Source organism: Melozone crissalis, unplaced genomic scaffold (assembly GCF_028551555.1).
Source record: "Melozone crissalis strain CALT ecotype California unplaced genomic scaffold, PUWL_Pcris_2 ptg000005l_1, whole genome shotgun sequence".
NCBI classification, from domain to species: Eukaryota; Metazoa; Chordata; class Aves; order Passeriformes; family Passerellidae; genus Melozone; species Melozone crissalis.
This window is the reverse complement of record NW_026535783.1, coordinates 23,661,003-23,682,741: the sequence shown is the minus strand read 5'-3', so window position 1 is coordinate 23,682,741 and position 21,739 is coordinate 23,661,003. Positions and strand designations below refer to the sequence as shown.

The 21,739-nt window shown below is 52.5% G+C and overlaps 1 protein-coding gene across 1 annotated transcript; it reads left to right on the top strand.

The window, feature by feature from the left end:
* Positions 1–2,373: 2,373 nt before the first annotated feature.
* LOC128945496 (death-associated protein kinase 3-like) lies at positions 2,374–21,374 on the top strand. Its single transcript, XM_054289269.1, has 14 exons — positions 2,374–2,382; positions 4,439–4,548; positions 5,371–5,488; positions 6,322–6,421; positions 6,749–6,945; positions 7,000–7,083; positions 14,660–14,697; positions 17,100–17,238; positions 17,387–17,575; positions 18,965–19,055; positions 19,253–19,422; positions 20,228–20,299; positions 20,508–20,639; positions 21,279–21,374. Exons 1-14 carry the CDS (start codon positions 2,374–2,376, stop codon positions 21,372–21,374), a joined length of 1,545 nt encoding a protein of 514 aa, XP_054145244.1.
* The last annotated feature ends 365 nt before the right edge of the window (positions 21,375–21,739 follow it).

Genomic DNA, 21,739 nt, shown 5'->3' with positions numbered 1-21,739 from the left:
AGGGCTCTGCCGTTGAAGGCGCCGCTGCAGCAGCACCCTCCGAAGAAGCCTCCCCTCCGCAGCCTGAGAACCCGAGCAGGAGCAGCTGGCTCCGCTCCGGCCAGGAGAGCGAGAAGCAGTGCCTGAGGCTGCTGAGTAAGTCCTGGGGATTTCTTGTGCAATCCAGCAGTGTATTATGGGGTGTGTGCCTCAGCATGAGCTGTAGCGCATCTTCCTCCTGACCCTGGTGTCGGGGAGACATTCTGGACTCCCTACAGGAGCCATTGTTGTGCTTGGAGGCAGCCAGGGAGCATTTTGGGGCACTCCTTTTGCCTTTGAGGGCAGCTGGGTGTGGGTGGCCTTTGCCTGAGGTTCCATGTGCACTAAAGGCAAAAGCAGGGATTGTTTCCTGAGCAGCAGAAGGCTGCAACCTAGCCAATGACTGAGTCAGCTTGTGTGTGCTGGTCTGGCCATATTGATCATAGTAGTTGGCTTCCTAGATTGCCTTTGGACTGCATTTGGAGACAAAAGACTTCAGAGAAATTGTTTGGCTGTGGGGCTGGTTTCATACTGGTGGTGTTTTCATGACTTCTACTATTCCTTCTACAGTTTGCTTGGATAAAAATTCTACAATTTTGTTAGTGTGACCTCCTTGGAAGGAGCATCAGGTGATAGCAAAACAACAGAGGAAGGGGTCTTTTCAGCACACCCCAAATGTTAAGAAATTGTATTCTTAGAACAATCCCTGGGAATCAGAGAGCAAGAGGTGTTTTCACAGTGCAGCCAACAAAGAAAAACACAATTTGTTTTCCAATCCCTCTTGGAGAGTTCAGTTGTATGCCTAGGGAGACGCATCAAGAGACACTTCTATGTGGCAGGGCCAGATAAAACTGCCCTGCAGGCAATTCTCAGGAGGAAGCCTGCAGCCCCTCTGCTGCATCTTCCTCCAGTAGAAGGCACTTTGTCAGGGCTAAAGCCCAGCCGGTAAATACTCTTGGGATAGTAAGGATTGGCCTCAATCCCTGCACTCTTGGAAAGCACAGCAAGGCCTTGGTGACTCTGCAGTGCAACTCAGTTGCTCCTTGCAACTGGTCATAGCTGCCAGTGCAGCGCTGTCAGAGAATAAGAAGCGGGCAGGTACAGAACAGAGCCCAGTTTACTCAGTGTCGGCCATCAGCTGTAGGGACAAGAGGTGAATGGATGGACTCCTGCTTGGCTCTGAACTCAGTGACACCCATGTTGTGTCTCGACTGGGGTGAACAGCTTGTTGCAGTGCTCAGTCTGGCTCTGGCTTCTTCACAGTGCCTGTCAGTGGCCATTTGTGGGCTATGCTCAGGTTTTGGTCATACCTGCCCTGCCACTGATGGCTGCTGTGACTGCAGGGGCTGGAGCCTTCCTTAGCTGTGAGGTTTCAGCAGCCACCGCGTTGCTGCAGCTTTGCCTGGACTCGTCAGAGGATCAGCAGCTCGTTTGTGCAGGTGTCTGAGCCACGGCAGCGCCTGAGGAGCGGCGCTGTCCTTGTTACCCGTCTGGGCTGTGCCCTTGGGGAAGATGGGGCACGTGGCTGGTGTCCAAGGGGCCGAGGGCAGTGCCAGTGACTGCTGCAGCCCAGGCTGAAGACATGGACTTGTTGTTCTTCACTAAATGGGGAATGGGCAAAATCATCTTCAGAACTTAGCCTGCTCGTAAAAGAAGAGGGTCCTAATTCTTACAGCCATTGTTTTGGATGTAGCACAGCATGAGCTGCTGTTCTCTGAAAATGTCAAGGCATTCTTTAGGCAAACTGCTGCGAGGTAGAGGAAATCCCCTCCTCTCCTGGATTTCACTTTGCAATATTCCTTCAGCTCTGCAAAAAGCAGCTGTTGATAAAACTTCATCCCAGATGGCAGGGTGCATTGAAATCTTGGAATTCTGAAACCTTTTGTTGAACCTCACAAGAGAGTGTTATCTCTCAGGAGAATGAAGGGTCCTGATTTTTCAGCCCTCCTTCCCCTTTGTGGACCACAAGCACTTGCCACGGTGCCAGTTCTTTTCTGGTCTCTGTCTGCTCTGACGGTTTCTCCGCGGGCTTAGTCTCCTCTTCAGAGGAGTGTGCAGAATCAGACTCTGTGCAGGCCACGTGTGTTACAGAGCTGCCTGTCTTCTTACTGCGGCTGCTCTTGTTGTTCTTGTTGACACTGTTGTTAGGCAACCGACCAGAAATTGCTCCGAGCCCCTGAGAGTGGAGCTGAGATTCTGATCCACTGGAAGTCAGGATCTCTGTTTTGAAGTTTGCTTCTTGCATTTTCTTTCTTTCAGGGAGTGTGGTGAGCGGGGCAGATCCAGAAAAGAAATACACTGGATGGAAAATTATTGGCAGAGGGTGAGTTCAGCCACGCTTACTCCTCCAGAACCATGGGTCATGTACGTGGCTGCTGGAATATCAAGAGGGAAGTCAGGCAAGCTGCAAGCATCTTCAGACCCTGGCTTTAGATTGTCCCTGTCTCAGTACTGGTCACAAGGCATCATCAAAGATAACTGCATGCTGGCAACCAATGTCTTGCCTGCCCTCAAGGAGGCACTTGCCTGTCCCTCAAATGTGTGGCACGAGATTCCTTATTTTCCCAGCAGACATGGTTTTGCCTGATTCCAAGTAATATGGCCCCACAACTGAAGGAAGAAAAAGCTGAGAGAGCAGCTTCCCCCCTGAGAGCCGTCAGACAGCAGCTCTCAGCAGCATTTCTTTCCAGTATTTTGCTGAACACAACTTTCAGTGCTCAGGACAATAAGACAGGCTGTGTGGCGCTGCCTGAGTTTGGCAGGCAGAATCAAAAGAGAGCTCTGAGTGCAACAGGACTGTGTGTGTTTCATTGCTTGGAAAGGCGCCCCACACGCACAAGCGCAAAAAGGAAGAGGCAAAGCAAACCCTCACATCCATAGACTAGTGTGTACATTTGAGATTTGTAGCAGCTCTTTTTTCTTCCTGTTGGACTCAGTTTGCTCTTGGACAAGCTGCATGGCAGAGGGTTGCTGGGCTGCTGTGGTATTGTCTGAAGAGTAGACAAAGGCTGGTGTTTGAGGGACGCTCCAGGCAGCAGAGAGCTCCTGCCTGGGCTGCCTTTTGCTTCTCAGCACTGAACAGCTCCTCTGTTCTTGCTGCTGTTCTGTTCCTAGGGGTTTTGGAACCGTTTATAAGGCCTTGGATGCTGCCACAGGACAAGCGGTAAGTGCCAACAGCCCTTGCAGATTTCGCAGCTCTTGAGCGCTTTCCCTTGGGATGTCATCTGTGGCCAGAGCTTTGTGTTACCGGTCTTTGCTGCAAAGGCTGCCTAGAGGCAGGCTGAAAAATGCATGGTGGACAGACTTTGTCTCGCATTCTGAATCAATGTGAGGATGGCAGTGGTGTCTTTCCAAGAAGACCATGCTGTCTTGGACTGACTGGATAAGTGTGCAGAGATTAGCTGATGGCAGCAGCCGTCATTCTGGCCCAATTGCTCTTAAGCCCAGGTTGAGACACAGATAGGATTTGCCATTGTTTCCCATCACGAGATACACTTTGAAAAGACCTAAAGGAGAGGCCTTGTCTGGAGCGCACTTTTGCCTTGCAGTCCTAGGGAGCCAGGGTCACACACACACACAGACACTGGCACACGGATCAGTGAGAAGAAGTTGATGAAGAGCCTTAAGTAATACCGCCTTGTGTTGGTCCTTTGTTGCTGACATTCCATTACAGAGATGCTTTTTGTGCTGAACTGACATGCTGGTGTCTTGGAGAGTCCCATGCTCTTTGGGGCTAACCATTCAGAGTCCTGAATTCTCCTTTCTGGCTCTCAGCAAATACAACTCCATCTTCCTGGTAGCTCCTTATCCACCTGCAGTGCTGTGCTCAGCAACTGCACTTGGAGGGATGTCTACAAGGAGTCTGAAAGCCCTAAGCCCTGCTTATCACCTGGAGTGCATCCGTAGTGGTCCACAGAAAGGATTCTTCATTTTTTAATGCACTCAATCATTACACATCTAAACCGTGTTGGGGAATGCTCTTCAGAGATGCAAAATCCAGAAGAAGTTAGGATGTGCTAGGATGTTAACTTTCCTTTGAGTTGCCTTGGAGTTGTTCTTTTTCAGACAGCATTTTCTCTGTAATGGATTGGTGTATTTACTTTGGAGCACAATCAAGAATGGCAGCAGTTTCTGAAACACTGATCAAATCCCCTAGAAATGCTAACCTATTTTCCACAAGTTGAGTTTCATTTCACAGAAGCAAAATTCCTTTGGCTTGCAAAACGCGTGTAAATGATAAGAGTAGTGAGAAAGGAGGTCTCACGGAGGAGTCTGCAAGGGCTGAGAGTGCTGTTAGCACATTGTGGCTGATGCTTTAGAGTCCCTTTTCACCGAGGTGACAAGGCATCCTGGCCCGTGAGTGCACGGAGGAAGAGGCTCTTGTAATGTCTGTTCCTAACGGCTTTCAACGTCATTGTAGGTGGCCGTAAAGGAAATTAATCTCCAGCACCAGCGCTGCAAGGAAGTATTGAAAGAAATCCTGGTCATGAGGGAAATGAGGAACCCCAATATTGTCACCTACCTAGAAAGGTAAGTAGTTCTGTATTTTTATGGGAATGTCAGTTTCCATACTTGCAAGACAAAGGTTTCAAGCACTTTGCTCGGTGGCAGAAAATTGATCTTGCTGTGAACATCAGTCCACTGCTATATGAGGCATGGGAGGAGATTGCATTCTTCTGGTTCCCGGCAGAAATAGTTTAAAGATAGTTCTCAGAAACCTGGCTCTCTTACTAAGCCAGCAGCCTCGATGTTCACTTGCTGAATGTTCCTTTGCTGTTTTGGGGCGTGATTTTTTTTCTGAGTGTCGGAAGAGAAGTGCTGAGAAAGCAACCCAGAAATTATTTCCCTTGTGCTGTTCCCACTATTTTCTATTGCCTTGCATGCCAAAAGGCTAGCCAAAGAGACACATTATTTGCCGGGTTTGAAGTAGTTTTTTCCTGTTGGTGACTGTCCTTTATGCAAGGCTTCCCAAAGGGTGTTGGCAGTGCTGCACCTCCACCTCCCCTGTGAAAAAGCTGTGAAAACTGTGTCTCCTTGCTGTTGGAGTTAATGGCGCAATTTGTGTATGAAGGCAATGGGGCAGCTGCTGGGATGTGTCCGCTTCCAGATCTGCCTCTGCTATCACAAACTGCCGTTTTCCCCTGCTTGCCCGCTAAGCCGTCTCCTTTCCCACGGGTGTGCGATTAGATGGCACAGATTGCAAGCTCTGGATAGCCTGGGTGGAGCGTGTCTCCATTTTATTCCGTCTTCATTTCCCAGTGACCTGCAAGCAAAACTCAGCTGTAGTCTTTTCATCCGTATGGCAATTTAGCTGTGCCCATTTCGGTCTACGCTGTTGTTTTCATCTTCCAGCTACCTTGTCAATGAGTTTGTCCTGCTGGTGTTGGAGTACATGGATGGAGGCTCTTTAGCAAAAGTGGTCAGTGAGAAAAGGATGGCTGTAGGACACATGGCAACTGTCTGTCAGGAGGTAAGGGATCCTGCTTGTGCTTGGGATGCCTTGGACAGCCTCATAGTTCAAAAGCGCCGCTAAGTGAGTGATTCCGTGTTCAGAGCTTTCTTGCTGTGCCGCTCTTTTGCTTCAGAGAAGAAAGAGCATCTGGACGGAATGCCTGCCAGTGTCCCTGCCCTTACTATAGTCTGCTCTTTATCTGCTTTTGGCCTCTGTGCTCTCTGTCTCTCTTCAATTATTTTGTTTTCTGTTCTGCGCTTTGCCCCTCCAAGCCTTTGCCTAGAACCTTTCTGCATTGCCTTCTTTGCCTGTAAGCGCAAAGATGCCGGTGTGTGAGTTCTAAACCAACAGCAAAGGCAAAGAGAGACTCATCTCTCACGGGTCTCAGCTTCAAAGGAGGGCATGGCACCCACCACGGTTCTTGCTGCTGAAAACGGACAAATGACTTGAAATGTCTTTCAAATCTGCTGGCCAGGCAGCCTTACAGCCCTTTACCTCCAGTCTCCCACCTGAGAGTGATGCCCTTGGTACCCAGAGCAGGGACTTTTCCTCTTTTGGCCAACCGTTGTTTGTCCTCGGAATGGGGAGAGCGCATCGGCTGCAGCAGCGGTCATTCTGACTGGCTTTGCAGGGGACAGTCTCGAGCAGCAACTGCTGTTTCCCCCTCAAAGCCAATATGCCTTGCCTTAGAGAGATCCTGCGCTCCCAGGCTTGCAGCAGCAAGCTCTTCCTCTTGCCAGCACTCACTGCTCCTCTGAGATCCATGAATCTTCAGGAGCACTTTCCTTTTGTGCATGATGAACTCAGATCAGGCTAACTTTTGGCCTCCTGCTTCTTTTTTTCTCTCTCAGTGCCTGAAAGGCCTGGCTTTCCTTCATGCCAACCAGGTGATCCACAGAGACATCAAAAGCGACAACATCCTTCTGGGCCGGGATGGCTCCGTCAAGTTGGGTGGGTATTCTTGCTCAGGGCACAGCTGTAGGCTGCTGGGAGTCTGAAAGAGCAACAAGTATCAAGGGGAACTGTGGTTTGTGTGTGTCCCTTCCAGAGGGAGGGAGGCTACAGTGGAAACCTTCAGTGTAGATGAGGAAAAGCCACCACCCTGGGAATGGTGGTGGGTTTGTTAAATGGACAATTGCTAGTTTCCTTGGCTGCATCCCTGAGGAAAGAGAGCACAGCTGCTTTTCCAGCTCGATTCAGTACTACATTCTGAGACTTAGAGTGAGGAAATCTTTTCCTTGGTTTCCTACTTGAAGCAGTGTTTGTTTTTCTCCTCAGCTGATTTTGGCCTCTGTGCTCTGCTCACACCTGAGCAGAGTGAACGGAGGTCAATGGTGGGGACAACTTGCTGGATGGCACCCGAGGTGGTGAGAAAAGAGCCTTACGGTCCCAAAGTGGACACCTGGTCCCTTGGCATCGTGGGAATTGAAATGGCCAAAGGAGAGCCTCCTTATGTTTGGGAGACCAGTGACAGGGTAAGGTACAAATATGCTTCCGAATCCGGTATCCTTCTGGTCTGTCTCCATTAGACAAAATCCCATTCCCGCAGCTTGGATGAGTTCCAAGAAGGTCCACTCCTAAAAAGGTCCCTGCGGCTCACATCAGCTGTCAAGGCAAGACCTGTTGCCCCTTGGAATAGCTGGAGTTGCACTGGGGCCTTTTCACTTTTGGGGAAGAAGGCTCGTCTCTAACCATCTGCTAGGCAAGGAATTGCCACTGCAGACTGGGGCTGAAAAGAAGGGGTCTAGGTGAGCACTGAAGGCTGTGGAAGAATCACGTAGAGTCTTGTGTTTCCTTTCACTTCAGGCTAACCGCCTGATAGGCACGCAAGGCATACCAGATCTGCACGAGCTCAGCCTACCCCCTGCCTTGTGTGAATTTCTGGGCTGCTGCCTGCAGATGGATGTGGACAGGCGAGGCTCTGCCAAGGAACTTCTGCAGGTACAAGGCAAAGGGGCTGCAGGCCAAAGAGCTGCTCCCTGTCTGGGTTTGCTCCTCGGCCCAACTCCAGGGCATCAGATGGGCCCCCCACAGGGTAATCTCTGCTCTGGCAGCTTTTCAAATGAGAACCAAGTAGGATCCAAGACTAGTTAAGGTTAGAAGGGAGTGGTGGAGGTCATCTAGTCCAAACCCCCTGCCACTGGCAAGGACATCTTCAAATAGGTCCGGTTGCTCAGAGCCCCAGCTCACCTGACCTTGAATGCTGACAGCGGGGCACCTCCCAGCTCTCTGGGCAGCCTGAGCCAGTGTTTCAGCACTCTCCTCATAATGAGTTTCTTCCTTAGAGCCTTTCTGAATTGACTCTCTTTTAGTTTAAAACCATTCTCCCTTGTTCTCTCAATTGGCCCTGCTAATAGATATGTCCCCATCTTTCTTCTAGGCCCCTTCAAATATTGAAAGGTCCCCTTGGAGACCTTGCCCTTCTGCAAGCTAAACAAGCCCAATTCTCACAGCCATTCCTCAGAGGAGAGCTCCCACCTTCTGGTCATTGCTGAGGCCCCCTTTTGCTCTCGGCTGCTGTTTTCAGGTTTAGCTGGTAGCAAAGGAACTGAAGTACAGCAGTGCTGGGGAAGGAGGCCTGCAGTGGGGCTTGAAGAACACAACAAAAGCACTCCCTGCCAAGCGCTTCTAGATTGGTCTGTGGGAAGGTGGGGCCTTTGCGGGGGCTGACTGAGCATCCAAGGGCATCCAGTTTGTCCTTCCTGCCCCACTCTTAGAGGCTTCTGCCAGCCAAAGAGAGACAGCTGAGCAGGATTTGTGCCAGCCTCACGTGCTGCCTGGCCCGCTCAAGTAGATGAGAACCACTGCAGCTTTGCTGCCACCTTTTGTGGCAGACAGGCAGCTGGCGACCGCGCCACTTCCTTGGCTCTCCCTGCTGTGAAGGAAGATGCCAGCCAGGCCAGGAGGAGGGGGGCATGCCAAGGCAGACACTGCTCTCCTTGCAAGCCAGAGCTGAGTCCATCTGCGCTCTGCCCCTTCTGTCGGTGTGTTTCTGGGCCCTAGAAGAACCCAGCTTGACCCTGTTGGAAGCTCAGTTTGGAAAATAATGGTTCCTTCTCCCTTGGTCTCTTTTAATTTGGTTGCTTTGGTTTCTTTTTCCCTTTGGGCAGCATCCATTTCTCAAGCTAGCGGAGCCTCTCTTCAGCCTCCTCTGAGAGCCTGATTGCTGTCATCCCTGCAGCAAAGTAATGCAGGAAGCAGAGGAGATGACAAGGACCGCTTCAGCACCAAGAGAACGGAGCCTCTGAGAACAGGCAGGAATCCTGGGGAGAGAGGGCCCAGCAAACAGGCAGACTGAGACAGAGCGGGAAAAGAAGGTGCCACCTCCTGTTCTCCCATCTGCTGGTCCTTCTAATTTTCTGCTTAGGACAGCATAGCTGGAGGGCACAAAGTCACTAATGTTGTGCAGATTTGAGCAAGGCAGGAGTGGCATTGCAGGCGTGAAGGGAATGGGAAGGCCAGAGCTGTGTCTCAGGAGGAGGGAGCTCCCACAGGATGCCACCGGCAGAGCCAGGCTAGAGCTGTGGGAGACGGCTGGATGTTCCCAGCTGCGGAGGAGGTGCCTGAAGCGGCTGGAAACATCCTGTGCATTCTTTGACCCATGGAGCAGGGTGCTGCGTCTGTGCTTGTCTGGCCAAATTGTTCAGAATAGTTGGCTTCCCGGTTTCCTTTTAGACTCCTGCCTTGTTGGCAGTCACTGGAAACAAAATTCTTGAGAGAAATGGATTGGCTTTGGGGCTGGTGGCATACTGGTGTTGTATCATGACTGTTTCATGACTTCTACTATTCCTCCTACAGATCACCATGCAACTCTCCACTCCAGATGCTTTTCAAATGAAAAGGAAGGAAAGAGGCAGTGAATCAATTGGAGAAGTGGAGCACATGACCAGGAGCACTTCAGGATTCCTTTCTCCGATGCCAGCTTGGAGCCCACCTCAGAAGAAAAATCCTAGACATCCACAAGCCATTTGGAAGAATCCCTTCCTTGACCATTCCAGGCACACCTCTGTGGCTCATTGGTGTACCCATGACTGGCAGCAAAGAGGGGGAATGTCCAGCGCCACAGCCAGCTTGGGCCGTTTAAGGTTGACCCATGAGATGCCAGGACCGTGAGCCAAGGCCTGGGTGGGCTCACCTAGAAATTGTGTGCAGACTTGGAGGCAGGTGCCACAGGCAAAGTCCATCAGTTTTGCCTGTCCGCTGGCCAGGTGGAGGAGGATGTTGTCAGCTTTGATGTCCCTGTGCAGGACCTCGCAGCTGCTGCAGTGCCTCACAGCCTCCAGCACATGGCGGAACAGCCCCCGCCCCAGTCTGCCGACAGGAATGCCGGCACACGAAGGAAATCAAAGAGGTCGTGGGATCGCTCTGGGCGCTTCATCACCAACAAGAAGTTTTGGCAGCGCCTAAACCAATCCAGGAGCTGGACAACACCATGCAACCCAGTGGACACCCAGCCCAGCAGTTTGATCTCCAGGGGCACGCAGGAGTTGGGCTGCTGGAAGACCACGATGCTGTCAGTGGGACTGATGCCGTGGCAGGGCTCTGGAAGCTCTCAGCCAGCCTGGGATGCTCTGTGCCCTCTACTAATTGCCCTTTGCTCTCCCTCGAGGCGTGCTGGCGGCTTCCACCGTGCCGAGCCTCAGCTTATCCCGCCCAGCACAAGCTGGTTTCTGCTGCTGACCCCACTCCCTCACCAGCTCACCCCAAAGATGGGTGCAATCCCCTGACACACATTTGACGGCCACCTGCTAGCCAAGGGGAGCAGCGGGCTGAGCTTCCAGCCCGCTCTGCCGAGCCTCATCCTCCTCCCCCCTCACCCTCCTCTGCCCCCCGCCAGACCCCCACTCACCGGGGCGCTGTGCTCCAGGCACGTCCCCTTGCAGACGCTGCCGAAGCCGCCGCGCCCCAGCAGAGAGCCCAGCCGGTTTCACCCCTGCAGGGCCTCCTGTGCCTTCCCTGGGGCCAAACGCGGCTGGCGGCGCTCGGCCCGGGTCCAGGAACGGCCCCCGACCGCCCCTCAAGTGTCCCAGGACAGGCAGCTCTGTCTGAATGGGGCACCCTATTTCTCCTGAGCTCTATCACCAGCTGTCCTAAGCAGAAATGGCAAGTTTGGAAAGAAATTGAAATCTATGCCTTAAATGTCAGACACGCTCAGGAGACCCATTAGACAGTCCGAGGTGTGCTTCTGAAGGAGACATTTCACCCTGGCTGCAATAAGCACGCAATCTTCTCTCGGAAGATCTCAACTTTTATCTGATTAAAACTTCTGAAATGGAAAATTTGAAATCTGAGTGCGATTCCTTTATTCCTACTGATGTGGACACTGAAGTTTTACAGCCTTCACTGAAGAGCCTTCAGAGCGGCAGCCAAAGCAAGCACTGCAGCTGCTGCTGCTGTGCCAGACAGCCCCGGCTGGGGAGGGATGGCCTGACCGTGCCGCGGGCTGCTTCTCCTTCCACAGCCTGGCGGTGCTTTTGAGCCAGTAATGACAAGTGGTAGGAGAACAAAGGAGACTTTTCCAGCTCCAGCACTTACGGAGGCATTAGGGCCACCTTCAGGGCAGAATTCCGGCTTGCAAAAATAAAGCAGAAAGACACAGTTGGAAAATGCCTCCCTTGAGGTCTTCTTCTGTGTTGGAAAGGAGGGAGCCAAGTGCCGGGAGGAGCAGCAGGGCCCGGTCCCTCCTCTGTGCCTGCAGTGAGGGGCGGCTGCCGCTGGGCGGCGCCGTGGGAAAGGAGAGCCCCTGTGCGGGGTGGGCGGGGCGGGGCAGCCGCCAGGGGACGCCCGGGGCAGGGCGGGGCCTGTCTGTGAAGGGGGAGAGCCTCGGGCAGCTACATCAGGGCAAAGTACAGCGCCAGGGCAAAGCACAGCTCTAGGGCAAAGCACAGCGCCAGGGCAAAGCACAGGGCCGAGGTAGAGCAGAACGCCAGGGCAACGCATACGCCAGGGCAAAGCACAGCGCCGAGGCAAAGCACAGCGCCAGGGCAATGCACAGCACCGGGCAATGCAAAGCGCCAGGGCAATGCACAGTGCCGCGACAATGCACAGCTTCAGCGCAGGCTGACCAGCAAGGGAATGTTCCCGTGGAGTGCAGGATTTAGGCCTTTTGATTGCCAGTCCTGTGCTGAGCTGGCCCAGCACAAAGCCTCCTCAAGCCCTGCTGCCTCCTCTGCAGGCTTCCTGCAAGGCCTTTGCTGACTGGGTCCAATCAGCCAGGCTGGAGGCAGGCTCAGCTGATGTTGCAAGAGCTGCTGTCCAAAACAAAAAACTACAAAAGCCAAACCAGAAAGGCACTATTAGTTCCCAGGCCCAGTTCCTCACAGGCGGAGGCCGGATTCCTCTGGTTCCCAGAAAGATGCAGGAATAGGACATGAGGGCACTTTGTGCCCCTTACCTTCATGTCCAGCACCTTGCCATTGCAGGCCAACTTAGCTCAAAATCACAGTGGCCCCTTTATCCAGAGTCTTCAGCTTGTTGGGATTTTCCCTGTGGGAGCAGCCTGGGAATGCTGCTTGCTGTCACAGGGCTTTGTTCCTTGCAGGAAACTCCAGAGACTCACTTAGGTCCCTCCTGTCTAAAACATGGCCTGGGTTAGCTGCCAAGAGGATGAGCAGTGTAAATCGTTCCTCAGCACATGCCAATCTCTGTAAGAAATGCTGATTCCAGTGGGATTGAGGTGTTGTTCTCAAGAGCACTGCAGTTCAGGCTTTCAGCAGCAAGACAAGAGCAGGCAGCTTGGCAGGCCTCCAGCATCCCCAGCACTCACCTGCCTTGCAAATTCCTCTGCTTCCTGTAGCCATGGGCTGAGGCCCTGTTCCTGACCTGCGGCCTTCTCCGGTTCCCCATGGCAGTGGCACCTGTTTGCTCCTGCCTGTGGCATATTGTGGGGAAGTCTAGAATGAAATGACAGCGGAGCATTGCACAAAACCTGAACTTTGGATCATTTGCCCCATTTGGTGGTTGCAGCCATCCCCAGCAGACATGGAGTTTGCAGTTCTGTGAGCTGTGCCATCCAGGAAGGAAAAACTAAGTTGGCCCAGGAAAAGCGCAATCAATGTACTAAGCTCCTGCAGGCCAGAAATGAGAGTGCAGCAAAGGACTGAAAAATGGAGTACTATGCAGTATGCACTGTGGGCAGGATAGAGACTTAAAAGCCGCTTCCGTGGAGGAATCTGACCTTGCCCATTTCCCACAAGCTGAAGGGAGTGGGCTTCTGCAAAGGCACCAGGAGTGCCTTCAGTGTTGGACAGAGAACTTTTTCAGGAGAAGAGCTGCCTTGGGAGCTGGAGAGAAGGAGCAAATGCACCCATGCGTGCACCCACAGAGTGAGGGCTGCTCCAAGGGCACTCCCTGCCATGCCGAGGACACGGGCACTGCCCCGTGCAGAGGATGTGTCCCTGTCATATTGACAACACCAACACTTTTCCAGTGCCATGCAAACACCTCTGGGTAGTTTGTTACTCAGGTTACTTTCTCCACTAAGGTGTCGTTCTTCCTTGAGCGAGCCCTAGAGTTTTCTGGTAGATGTTAGCCATGCAGGAAGTGGGCAGGAAGGAGAGGCAATCCAATTTAGGGAACTCTCAGGGATATTACCAAGGCGTGATTTTATCCACAGAGCTGAAGCAAGGGTTGCTTGTTTTAGTCAGAAGCATTGGTGGCCAAAGTGCTGTGTGTGTGCGCGCTTGGTGCCTGCTTTGTGTTCCTTTGGGATCCTTTGAGCTACGGGTTATGGACTGAAGGAGAGGATTGTGCTGCTTTGGGACGGAGGAGAACTTTCCAGGCTCTCTTTTGTGTTAGCTGTAGAGAAGGTTTGGTTGCTAGGCATGAACTGACAGAGCAACCCAGAGCTGCTGCTATTGTGATGTCAGTGCAGAGCTGCCACGTCACAGCGTGGTCATCAGGAGGTTGCCCTGGTGCAGGCAAGGCCTCAACGTCCAGAACAGCTGTTGGCGTTCTCGTTGCAGGAGGATCCTGTTCAGAGGAGTTCTCTGCCAACAGTCTGTGCCCTGAAAAGGGAGTCTTTTTCTTTTGCCTGCCGTTGTACGAGTCGGCGCAGACTCGTCTAGGCATCCTTTTGTTTCCCCTGCGGTTGTAGGGTCTGCAGACACCTACAGGTGTCTTTTTATTTTCCTTTTCTTGTTGTACGGTCTGCAGACTTGTGCAGGTGTCGTTTGTTTTTTCGCTTCTGTTTGTACAGTCCGCAGAGTGCCGCGGGTCTCCTATTTTCTTCTTTTCCTTGCACAGTCTGGGGACTTGTGCAAGTGAGTTTGTCTTCCATTTTTGTTTTACGGCCCAACGACTGAAGCAGCCCTGCTGAAACGATGGAGCGAGTCCGTAGAGCAGTCAGCAGGGCTTTTTCAGCGATATCAGCCCGCAAAATTGTTAGCGGTCTGAGACGTAAGTAGAAGTTTTTTCCTTGGGGGCAGAACAATGAAAGAAAAGTGCCATGAAGATGCCATAACTTTGGTAAAGCTCCTGGCAACAGTTTCAGCCAAAAAGGGAGTGTTCCTTGTCCAGCAGGGTGTGGACAACTTCCAAAATGCAGACTTGGAAGAGTTGTGCAGGTGTCCTTCTGAAAACTGTGCAGTTCTCTGAGGAACTTAAGGAAGGCATCGTTTTTCTGCATTCCCTCCTTAAAGGACGTGCCTCTCTAACTGGCCCCCCTCTGTGCGCTACAAGAGGGATTGGCTTTGCAGTGAAGGGCAAACTGCTGAGCAGATAGTGTGGGCTCCTGAACCCCAGCTCTGGGCCTGTGCTGTGTCCAAACAAAGCTGCAAGCGCCAAGAGGGGTTCAGTGGAAGCTTTTGTGGGGAATTGTTTACAGCAACCACGGGGCACATGCTGCATGCAATTTACAAAAAGAAAAGGAAGTGCAGGAAGGAGAAGAGAAGGAAGCTGCTTTAGTTGTAGGGGGGACAAAGAGCTGCAATGCAGGCAGTGACTGCTAAGGAACAATTTGCATCTTCCTGGCCCCAAGTCTCTAGTTCCTTAGTGGCAAAGCCGAGCAAAAGGTAGACGCAGCCTAGGATACTGGCCTGCAGTCCTGCTTGCTGGGCTACAGAACTGCTGCTCCCGGTAGGGAGGTTGTGCAAGGAAAATGCTCTCTGCTTGGCTGGCCTGGTTCTGTGGCATTCCTCAGCACCAGCAGTCTTGTAACAGCACCTGGTTTGTTCTCTCTTGCCGCGGCAGGTCGCCTCAGAGGTGGAAGGAGTCAAGTCTACGGTTCGGTGAGTGGGACGGGCACCCTTGACATTCCTGGTGCCTGAGGATTATGCTGCAAGCTGCGGGCTTGGCCTGTTGTAGTTGAGTCCAGGCTGGCAGGCCAAAGGAAAGTCCACACCAGTCCACGTCTGCATGTGCACTACCAAAACAATTCCCTCAGTTTCTTCTTCTTTTTCTGTTGAAGAGGATTTAACTAATGTAACTGATGAAACTACGTTTAGCTGACAGAAGGCTACATGCTGATTGTAGCCTGGCTGAAATATCTCCTTCAGAAGCACATGGAGTCCTGTTGAAACATTAGTCTCATCAGCCCACTTGAAATGAGTATTAGAGACTGAGGATCCCATCTGTATTGAAATTCATGGCTTCTCATTAGGACCACTGGTGATAGAGCTCAGGAGAAATAAGGTTCTCTATGACAGCTTACTGCCTGTCCCTCATGCTGCTCTCTGTCTGCAGAGCACCACAGTAGCAGCCGCAGCAGCAGAAGCTGCTCTGGCTCGCTCTCTTCCACCAGAGGGTAAAGGGGAGGCAAAGCACAACAAACCTCCAACTGTGTTGTCAGTCCAGGCCTGAGCATCCTGCAGCAATCAGTGGCAGCTTTGGTTGTTTCAGTGCAAAGCTTTGGTGCAGTGCAGAGCTGGGTGTTTCTGAGCAGGCAGCACTTGCCCTTTGTGGCTGAAGATGCTGAGGGCTGGAGTTCTGCCATGACCTAGCACTTCAGCCCAGCCACTGACACGTGGGAAATGGGGTCTGAACTCTCACATGCAGGCATCATTTTCCTGCCATTCTGACAGGGACTGTGAACTTGCCTTGGTGTCAAAATAGCTGCAGTGTGATGTCCTTTAGTGCTGCTGGGGAGAAAGTGAGCCCCGTTGTGCACAGTGTGTGTGCAGGCTCCCTGCTGCCAGCAGAGAGAGCGGTGCCAAGGCGCAGTTCACAGCCTTGTGGGGAGCACAGGAGCCACCGTTGCTGCAGGGACTTGCCCATCTCCAAGCACTGTCTAAGGAGCTACAGTCTCTTCTTTGACTACACCCTTAACTTTGACAAGAGCCAAGTATGCTGAGAATCCTGAGCAGCTCTGCATGGCTGAGACATTCCAGAAGGGCTGGAATGCAGTTCCTATTGGCTGCTTCCTAATGCTTGAAATCCTGAGGGGAAGCCTTTTGACCAGAGCTGAGCAGGGAAATATTCCCTGCTTCCATCCTGAGCCATTCCAAGCAACACAGGCTTAGTTGGTTACCCACATAAACAGCCCCACACAACAGCTTTTGCCTTCAGGTGAGCTGTGTGTGGCCGCTTGTTGCTTCTTGCAGCTCTCAGGAGCCAACTTCCCTGCTCCTTATTGCTTGTTTTCCTTTTCCATGTCCATTCCTTGCAGGCCCCGCTAGGAGAGCTTCTTGCCTCTCAGAACTCCTCGGCCCAGGCGGGAAAGGCAGAGAGGGAGCAGAGCACAGATAGAGTGTGCAGTGCCCAGCAGTTCAGGTGTGTGTTAAGCTTTCTCGCTTTCTCTGAGCAGGGTTGGGCATTGCTGGGCTTCAGGAGGTTCAGAGTCAAAGAAGAAATGTGGCTTTCTCATGGTTTGACTTGCTCAGCATAGACAGGGGAAGGCAATCTGTGGGCGGGTGTGGCTGCCTCCTGGGACTCACTTCTCCAACCTTCTCAAACCTTGACAAAAAGTATGCTGAACTGGACCAGAGGAAAAGCAAGGGAGGTTCAGGCTGGGTTGATGGAAAGGAAACCTTTGGACTGCAGAGGCAGCAGAACAAGTGCCTCAAAGAGCTTTTGCAGATTCCACCCTTGGAAATTTGGAAACCCCAGCTGGATAGGGCCTTGAGCGGCCTGTCCAGATGCCATAGCTGACTCCAAGTGCTTGGAGCTGAAGATGGGCCTAGAGGCTCCCTGGGGTCCCTGCCAGGCTAAACCATCTTGGGATCCTTTGATTATTGGATTGGAAATTTGTACCCACGTTCTCCCCAGGCTACAGCTTGCGGGCTCTTTCCTTGTTGCGCTAGTGAAAGCAAGAGTAATTGTGGGAGTGCTCATCTGGACTTACCAGGCCTCTCTTAGCCAAAGAGGAACTTTTGCAAGTCCGGTATCCACTGTATCAGAGAGGAGCACTAGCAGGCAGGAAGCTGCTAAGCTGAGAGTACCTGAGCATTCTGGAAATGTTTGGTGGCTTCTGAAAGCTAATTTGTCTTCCTCCCTGGTGATTCTTTCACCTGCAGAAATGACAAAGAGAGATGGTGGTCTAGAGAGGGAATGGCAGCACTCTCTTGAGGTGGAAGTAGAGGGCTGTTGGAAGGCCCTGAGACTGCCCTGTGAGGGACATGGTGTGTAGTCCTGGTCTTCTTGCAAGGAGACTGTGTTTCAATTAAAGGCTTGCTTGTCTGTCCCCTTGTTGTAGAGGGAAGGAGGTGGCTGCATTTGAGAGCAGGCGCCACTCCTCACGAGAGAGGGCCTTGCAAGTGGCAGCAGAGACAGCAGAGGAACCAGAGCTTGCGAGGAACCTGCTGAAGGAAGAGGTTCCTCTGGCGGTGCCAAAGGTACGCTCACCTTATTCCTAGGCAGCACTTATGGGACAGGGAGCTGCCCCTAGCAAGACCGCCCCAAAGGCTGCTTCTGGCAGCAAGCCAAGACTGAGACTGTGCTGTTGTTGTTCCTCTTGAAAAATGGTGCCCCCTCCACTTCCAGGTTTGCCGCCGGCAGCGGCCAGCCCACAGGGGTCTGGAGAAGCTGCTCCAGGAGTTCTCTCGCCAAGGGCACACACTGCCCCGGGGGTGCAGAGACAAGGCAGCACAGGCACAAGAGAACGCTGCCCTGGAAGCCCGACTGGCAGCCACGGAGCGGGAGCTACGAGGCCTTTCAGAGCAGCTGGCAGAGGCCAGGTAAGGGCAGGGAGGAGCACCTGGGTGGGACATTATTGAGGGTCTGGAATGACAAAGGGGGTGAGCATTAAGTCAGGATTTACTGCCTCCTGTTTGCACTGCAGATGTGTCTCTGTCTGAGAAGTGAAGAGACAAGAGAAAAAAGAAAAGGATACTGTCACCTGAGTGTTACTTTTCTGACAGCTCCAGCTGTCAAAGCTCTTCTGGGCGCCCGCCTGGGACCCCCTTGCACATTCCTGGGCCATGTGCAAAGCAAGCCATCTAGGCACTGATATGAGTACTAGGGAAACTGTGCAGATGTTTGCTGATATCAGGAATTTCCCACAGGCTTTGGTTTCTCCTTCAGTGCATCTTAACTTCAATCTTTCTTTGCCAAGTAGTTGGACATGGCATTTTCAGAATTCAAGGCTCTTACATGTGAATGTTATCAGTAGGGTGCTGATGCTTCAGGTGAAAGCTGCAGGGTTGAGCTGATAATCTTGAGACCCTTCTGACATAACTCTTGTCAGTTATGGTGCAGGAACCTGGAGTTGCTTACAATGGAGCAGCAGAAGAAGGCAAAGGTCTTGTGGCTTCTCGACAATGTCCAGGGATTCTTGCTGAGCACTTGTCCACCCACCTCTGTTACCTGTCAAGGTCCTCAGGCAGCCCCCTTCTTAAAGAGTATCAAGACATTTGGGCATTGCTGGCTCAGTTTACCAAAAATCAAGGGAGCAAGCATTCTTGTTCATGAAAATCCAGTAATTGAAATGGCAGGATACCTGACATCCCTCCTCCAAGACAGTGCCAACCAATTTGGATAAAACCTAGTTCTGGTTTCTTACTCACACTTGTAGAAGGTGGAGCTTTCATATATCATTCCTTTAGTCCCTTTGAGTCACTTTGAGAGCATCTGGTAAACAAAGTATCTCTACGTGCACTAGGAATAACAGTAAACATTGAGGAGGCAGTGCTCAGGAGAACACTGGCTTCTGTCCCCCTGCAGAGTGACTTGGAAGGGCTGATGAGCTCAGGGCTCTGAGCACGGGCTGGGCTTTTGCTTGTTGGCAGAGACTTTGTGGGCACAGCCACCCATGAGGACTGTGTCTGGCAACAGCAATTTGAGCACTGACTGCTGAGCTCAAACTCAGCTGGCCTTACTGCGCTGGGCTAGGTCATGAGGAAAAGCTGGCCAACCACCTGGATGGTCCTGCTTTGCTATTTTAAGTAACAGAAACAATCTTGCTGGAGCTGAGTTTCCATGCACGCCCTTTTCCATGCTCAGGACATGTAACTGAAGGTATGTCCAACTGGAGAAACTGCCCCTGTGTGCCAGGAACAATTTCTCCTCATCTTCACACCTTGTAGGTCAGAGAAGGAGAGCCTGCAAAGCAGCCTGCTGCAGGCTCAGCAGCACGTATCGGAGCTGGAGATCACCAGGAGCCGTCTGGAAGCCCAAGTGCGCACGGCCACACGGGCCCAGGAGGTCATACTCGGTGAGAGCCTGGTGTGCTTTGTTTCTGGTGATGGCCCAGCCTAGTGCAGTTGCTCCAAAGGAAGCTCTGTCCACAGGGCTCCTGAGGAGGAAGGGAACTGAGCACAGGTCCCTCCTTGCCTGAGACTGAAAGGGCTTAAGGTCAGTAGAGTCTCTGCTTGTGTAGTCTCTGACTGTTGCCGTTTGTCATGTTTGCAGAGGATGTGAAGGGCCTCCGTCAGGAGCTGCAAGCTGTAAGATCTCTCAGCAAGCAGCAATGTGAAGAAATGGCTCAAGAGCTCCGCTGGGCAGAAGAGCAGTGCTGCAAGGCTCTCAGACACTGGCAATCTGCTCAGAAAGAGGAAAAAAGGAAGCTCCAGCAAGAAATGGTAAGCGACAATATGCACGGAAGTTTTCAGGCCAACTTGCTGGGCTGGCTTAGCAGAAGAGCAGCCTGGGTGACATGGCTGCAAGCATCTGCTGTAGTCTACACATTGCTGGGCTACACACAGCAGGGGGCTTCAAGGGCTCCTACTAGAAAGCCTGTGAAGACCAAGAGGATGGTGCCGGGACAGTACCTGCAGCCTCGGTTTCAGGCTGGGTGTAAGCCAAGTTCCCCAGAGAGCTGGGTGGTTGCCACCCAAAGCATGGCAGCGAAGGATCTTGCCCACAGCCTGGTGCCATGCAGCAGGCAGCTGCTGACCTTGCTGCACTCTGCAGTCCCAGCAACTGGGTTCCTTGCATTCTGTCCTTCCACGGTGGACAGAGAGTCTCCCCTTTGGGCTTGAAGCATACGCAACAGGCCCCGTGTTGCTGGTATTCCAGCTGGTGGCCTGTCTTGTGACTAGGGCATTGGGGTGCTGGCTTCCTCCTCATGCTGCAGTCCACCTGCAGGTTTTCCTTGATCCAAGGGCTGCGGCACTTTGAGAAGACAGCCTGTGAGAGCAGGCAGAAATCCTGAGGAGACAGGGGCTAGGAAACAGGCAGCCTTCAGAGTGGGGAAGGAAGGCGGAATCTCCTTTCCTTCCACCTGCTGACCCTCCTGTGAAGTTCCTGGTTAGAAGTGCTGGAGGGCACAAAGCCACTACTGGGGACTCTTCAGGTGGGGGGCTTGTGGGAGGGATGAAGCTGTCATTTTTTTCTTTGGGGAGCACGGCTGGGACTTCATCTGGAAGTGTCTCTTCCTCTCCTCAGAAGCAATGTCTGGAACGGCAGCGCTTGGAGGCGCAGGCGATGCTGGAGGAACGGGAAAGCTTCCTGGCAGAGGTACAGAGGGAGCAGGAGAAAAGGCTGCTTGAGATGAAGCAGGATGTTGCCATCAGGCAACCTGAACAAGAAAAGATAGGAACCAGAGCCAGTCAAGAGGCAGCACAGAGTGTGAAAAGAGAGTTTGTGTGTTGCTTTGGTCTCCTCTGGGCTCCTTATGGGCACTGCTTCTGTGGACACTGTCTGTCTGAGTGGGACTGCCTCTTAGCTGGCCCGTGGTGAACATGAGGAGGAGAACAAAGTGCTTTTGGAAAGCGTGCGCACCTCAATCTTGGTGGCCACACAGGTGGTGTGTGGGACATTGAAAGGCGTCTTCTCTTTGTTCCTGTGCAGCTCCAGGGTGAGAATGCTGCTGTCTTAGCCAAGGTGCAGCAGCTGCAATGGGAGCTAGAGCAAAGCCGGCAGCAGCTGGAGCAGCTGAGGCAGCAGCTGAATGCGGAGCGTCTGAATGGGCAGGTGAGCCTGACCAGGCAGGGTGCAGAGGGAAGGGCAGTGATGGGGGCATGAGCTGGACATCTCAGGAAAGGGGAGGCAAGGACTACTGCAGGCACTGGGAGCACAGAGCCGGGCAGGCTCCAGCGCTGTGCACCAGGAAGAAGAGTTGAGGTGAAAGAGTGAGAGCTGGGTGGAGAAGCAGAATGGAAGTGCCTACGAGACTTGGAATTGAGAAGGCTGAGCATGATGGCAGGAGCTAGTGAGACTTTTCTTGACAGAATATCAAGGACAAGATGCAGGCAGAGCTGCAGAAAGCTTGGAGCGTGATGAAGGCAGTGGAGGAGAGGTGCATAGAAGAAATGGAAAGGATGTGCAGGATCCAGCTGCAGTACAGGCTGGCAGAACAACAGCAGGTGAGTGAGAGAGCAGTAGGCACTGCAGTCATGCAACAAGTGGTCTCTGCTCTTCTCACCTTTCCCCTGCAGAGCAGCAGGTGGATGGGGGCAAGGCCCCTGACTGCCAAGCTCTGTGCTCTGCGTTGCAGCTCGCCAGCACAACACTTACTGGGCCACTGAAGCACAGCTTTGCTGCCCTGGGCATCAAAGCTAGTGCTTTGGCTGGTGGGCCAGCAATCCTGTGAATGTATTTCTGCTGGCTTCTTAGTGCCCACGTTGTTTATTGAGGAGTTTGCTCAGGTGAACATGGTGACCCATGCACATTCTGAACAAGTTGTCCCTTTCCATGGCGAATGCAGGTCTCAGAACGGGGTGAAATTTTAAGGTCTTCTTTCCCTTTCACCATCTCTACTATGGCTGGCTGTGACAAGCTGTAGTCTCTGACTGCTTGTTTGGCTTTGACTTGAGGTGGAAGAGTTGACAGCTCAGTGTGCAGCCAAACACCAGTGTTGTTCCTGATGGCATGCCTGTGAAATGTGCTGTCAGGGGCATCTCTGCCAGCCACTTTTCTGACACAAACAAATTTCTTGTCCCAGATGGACGAGGGCTC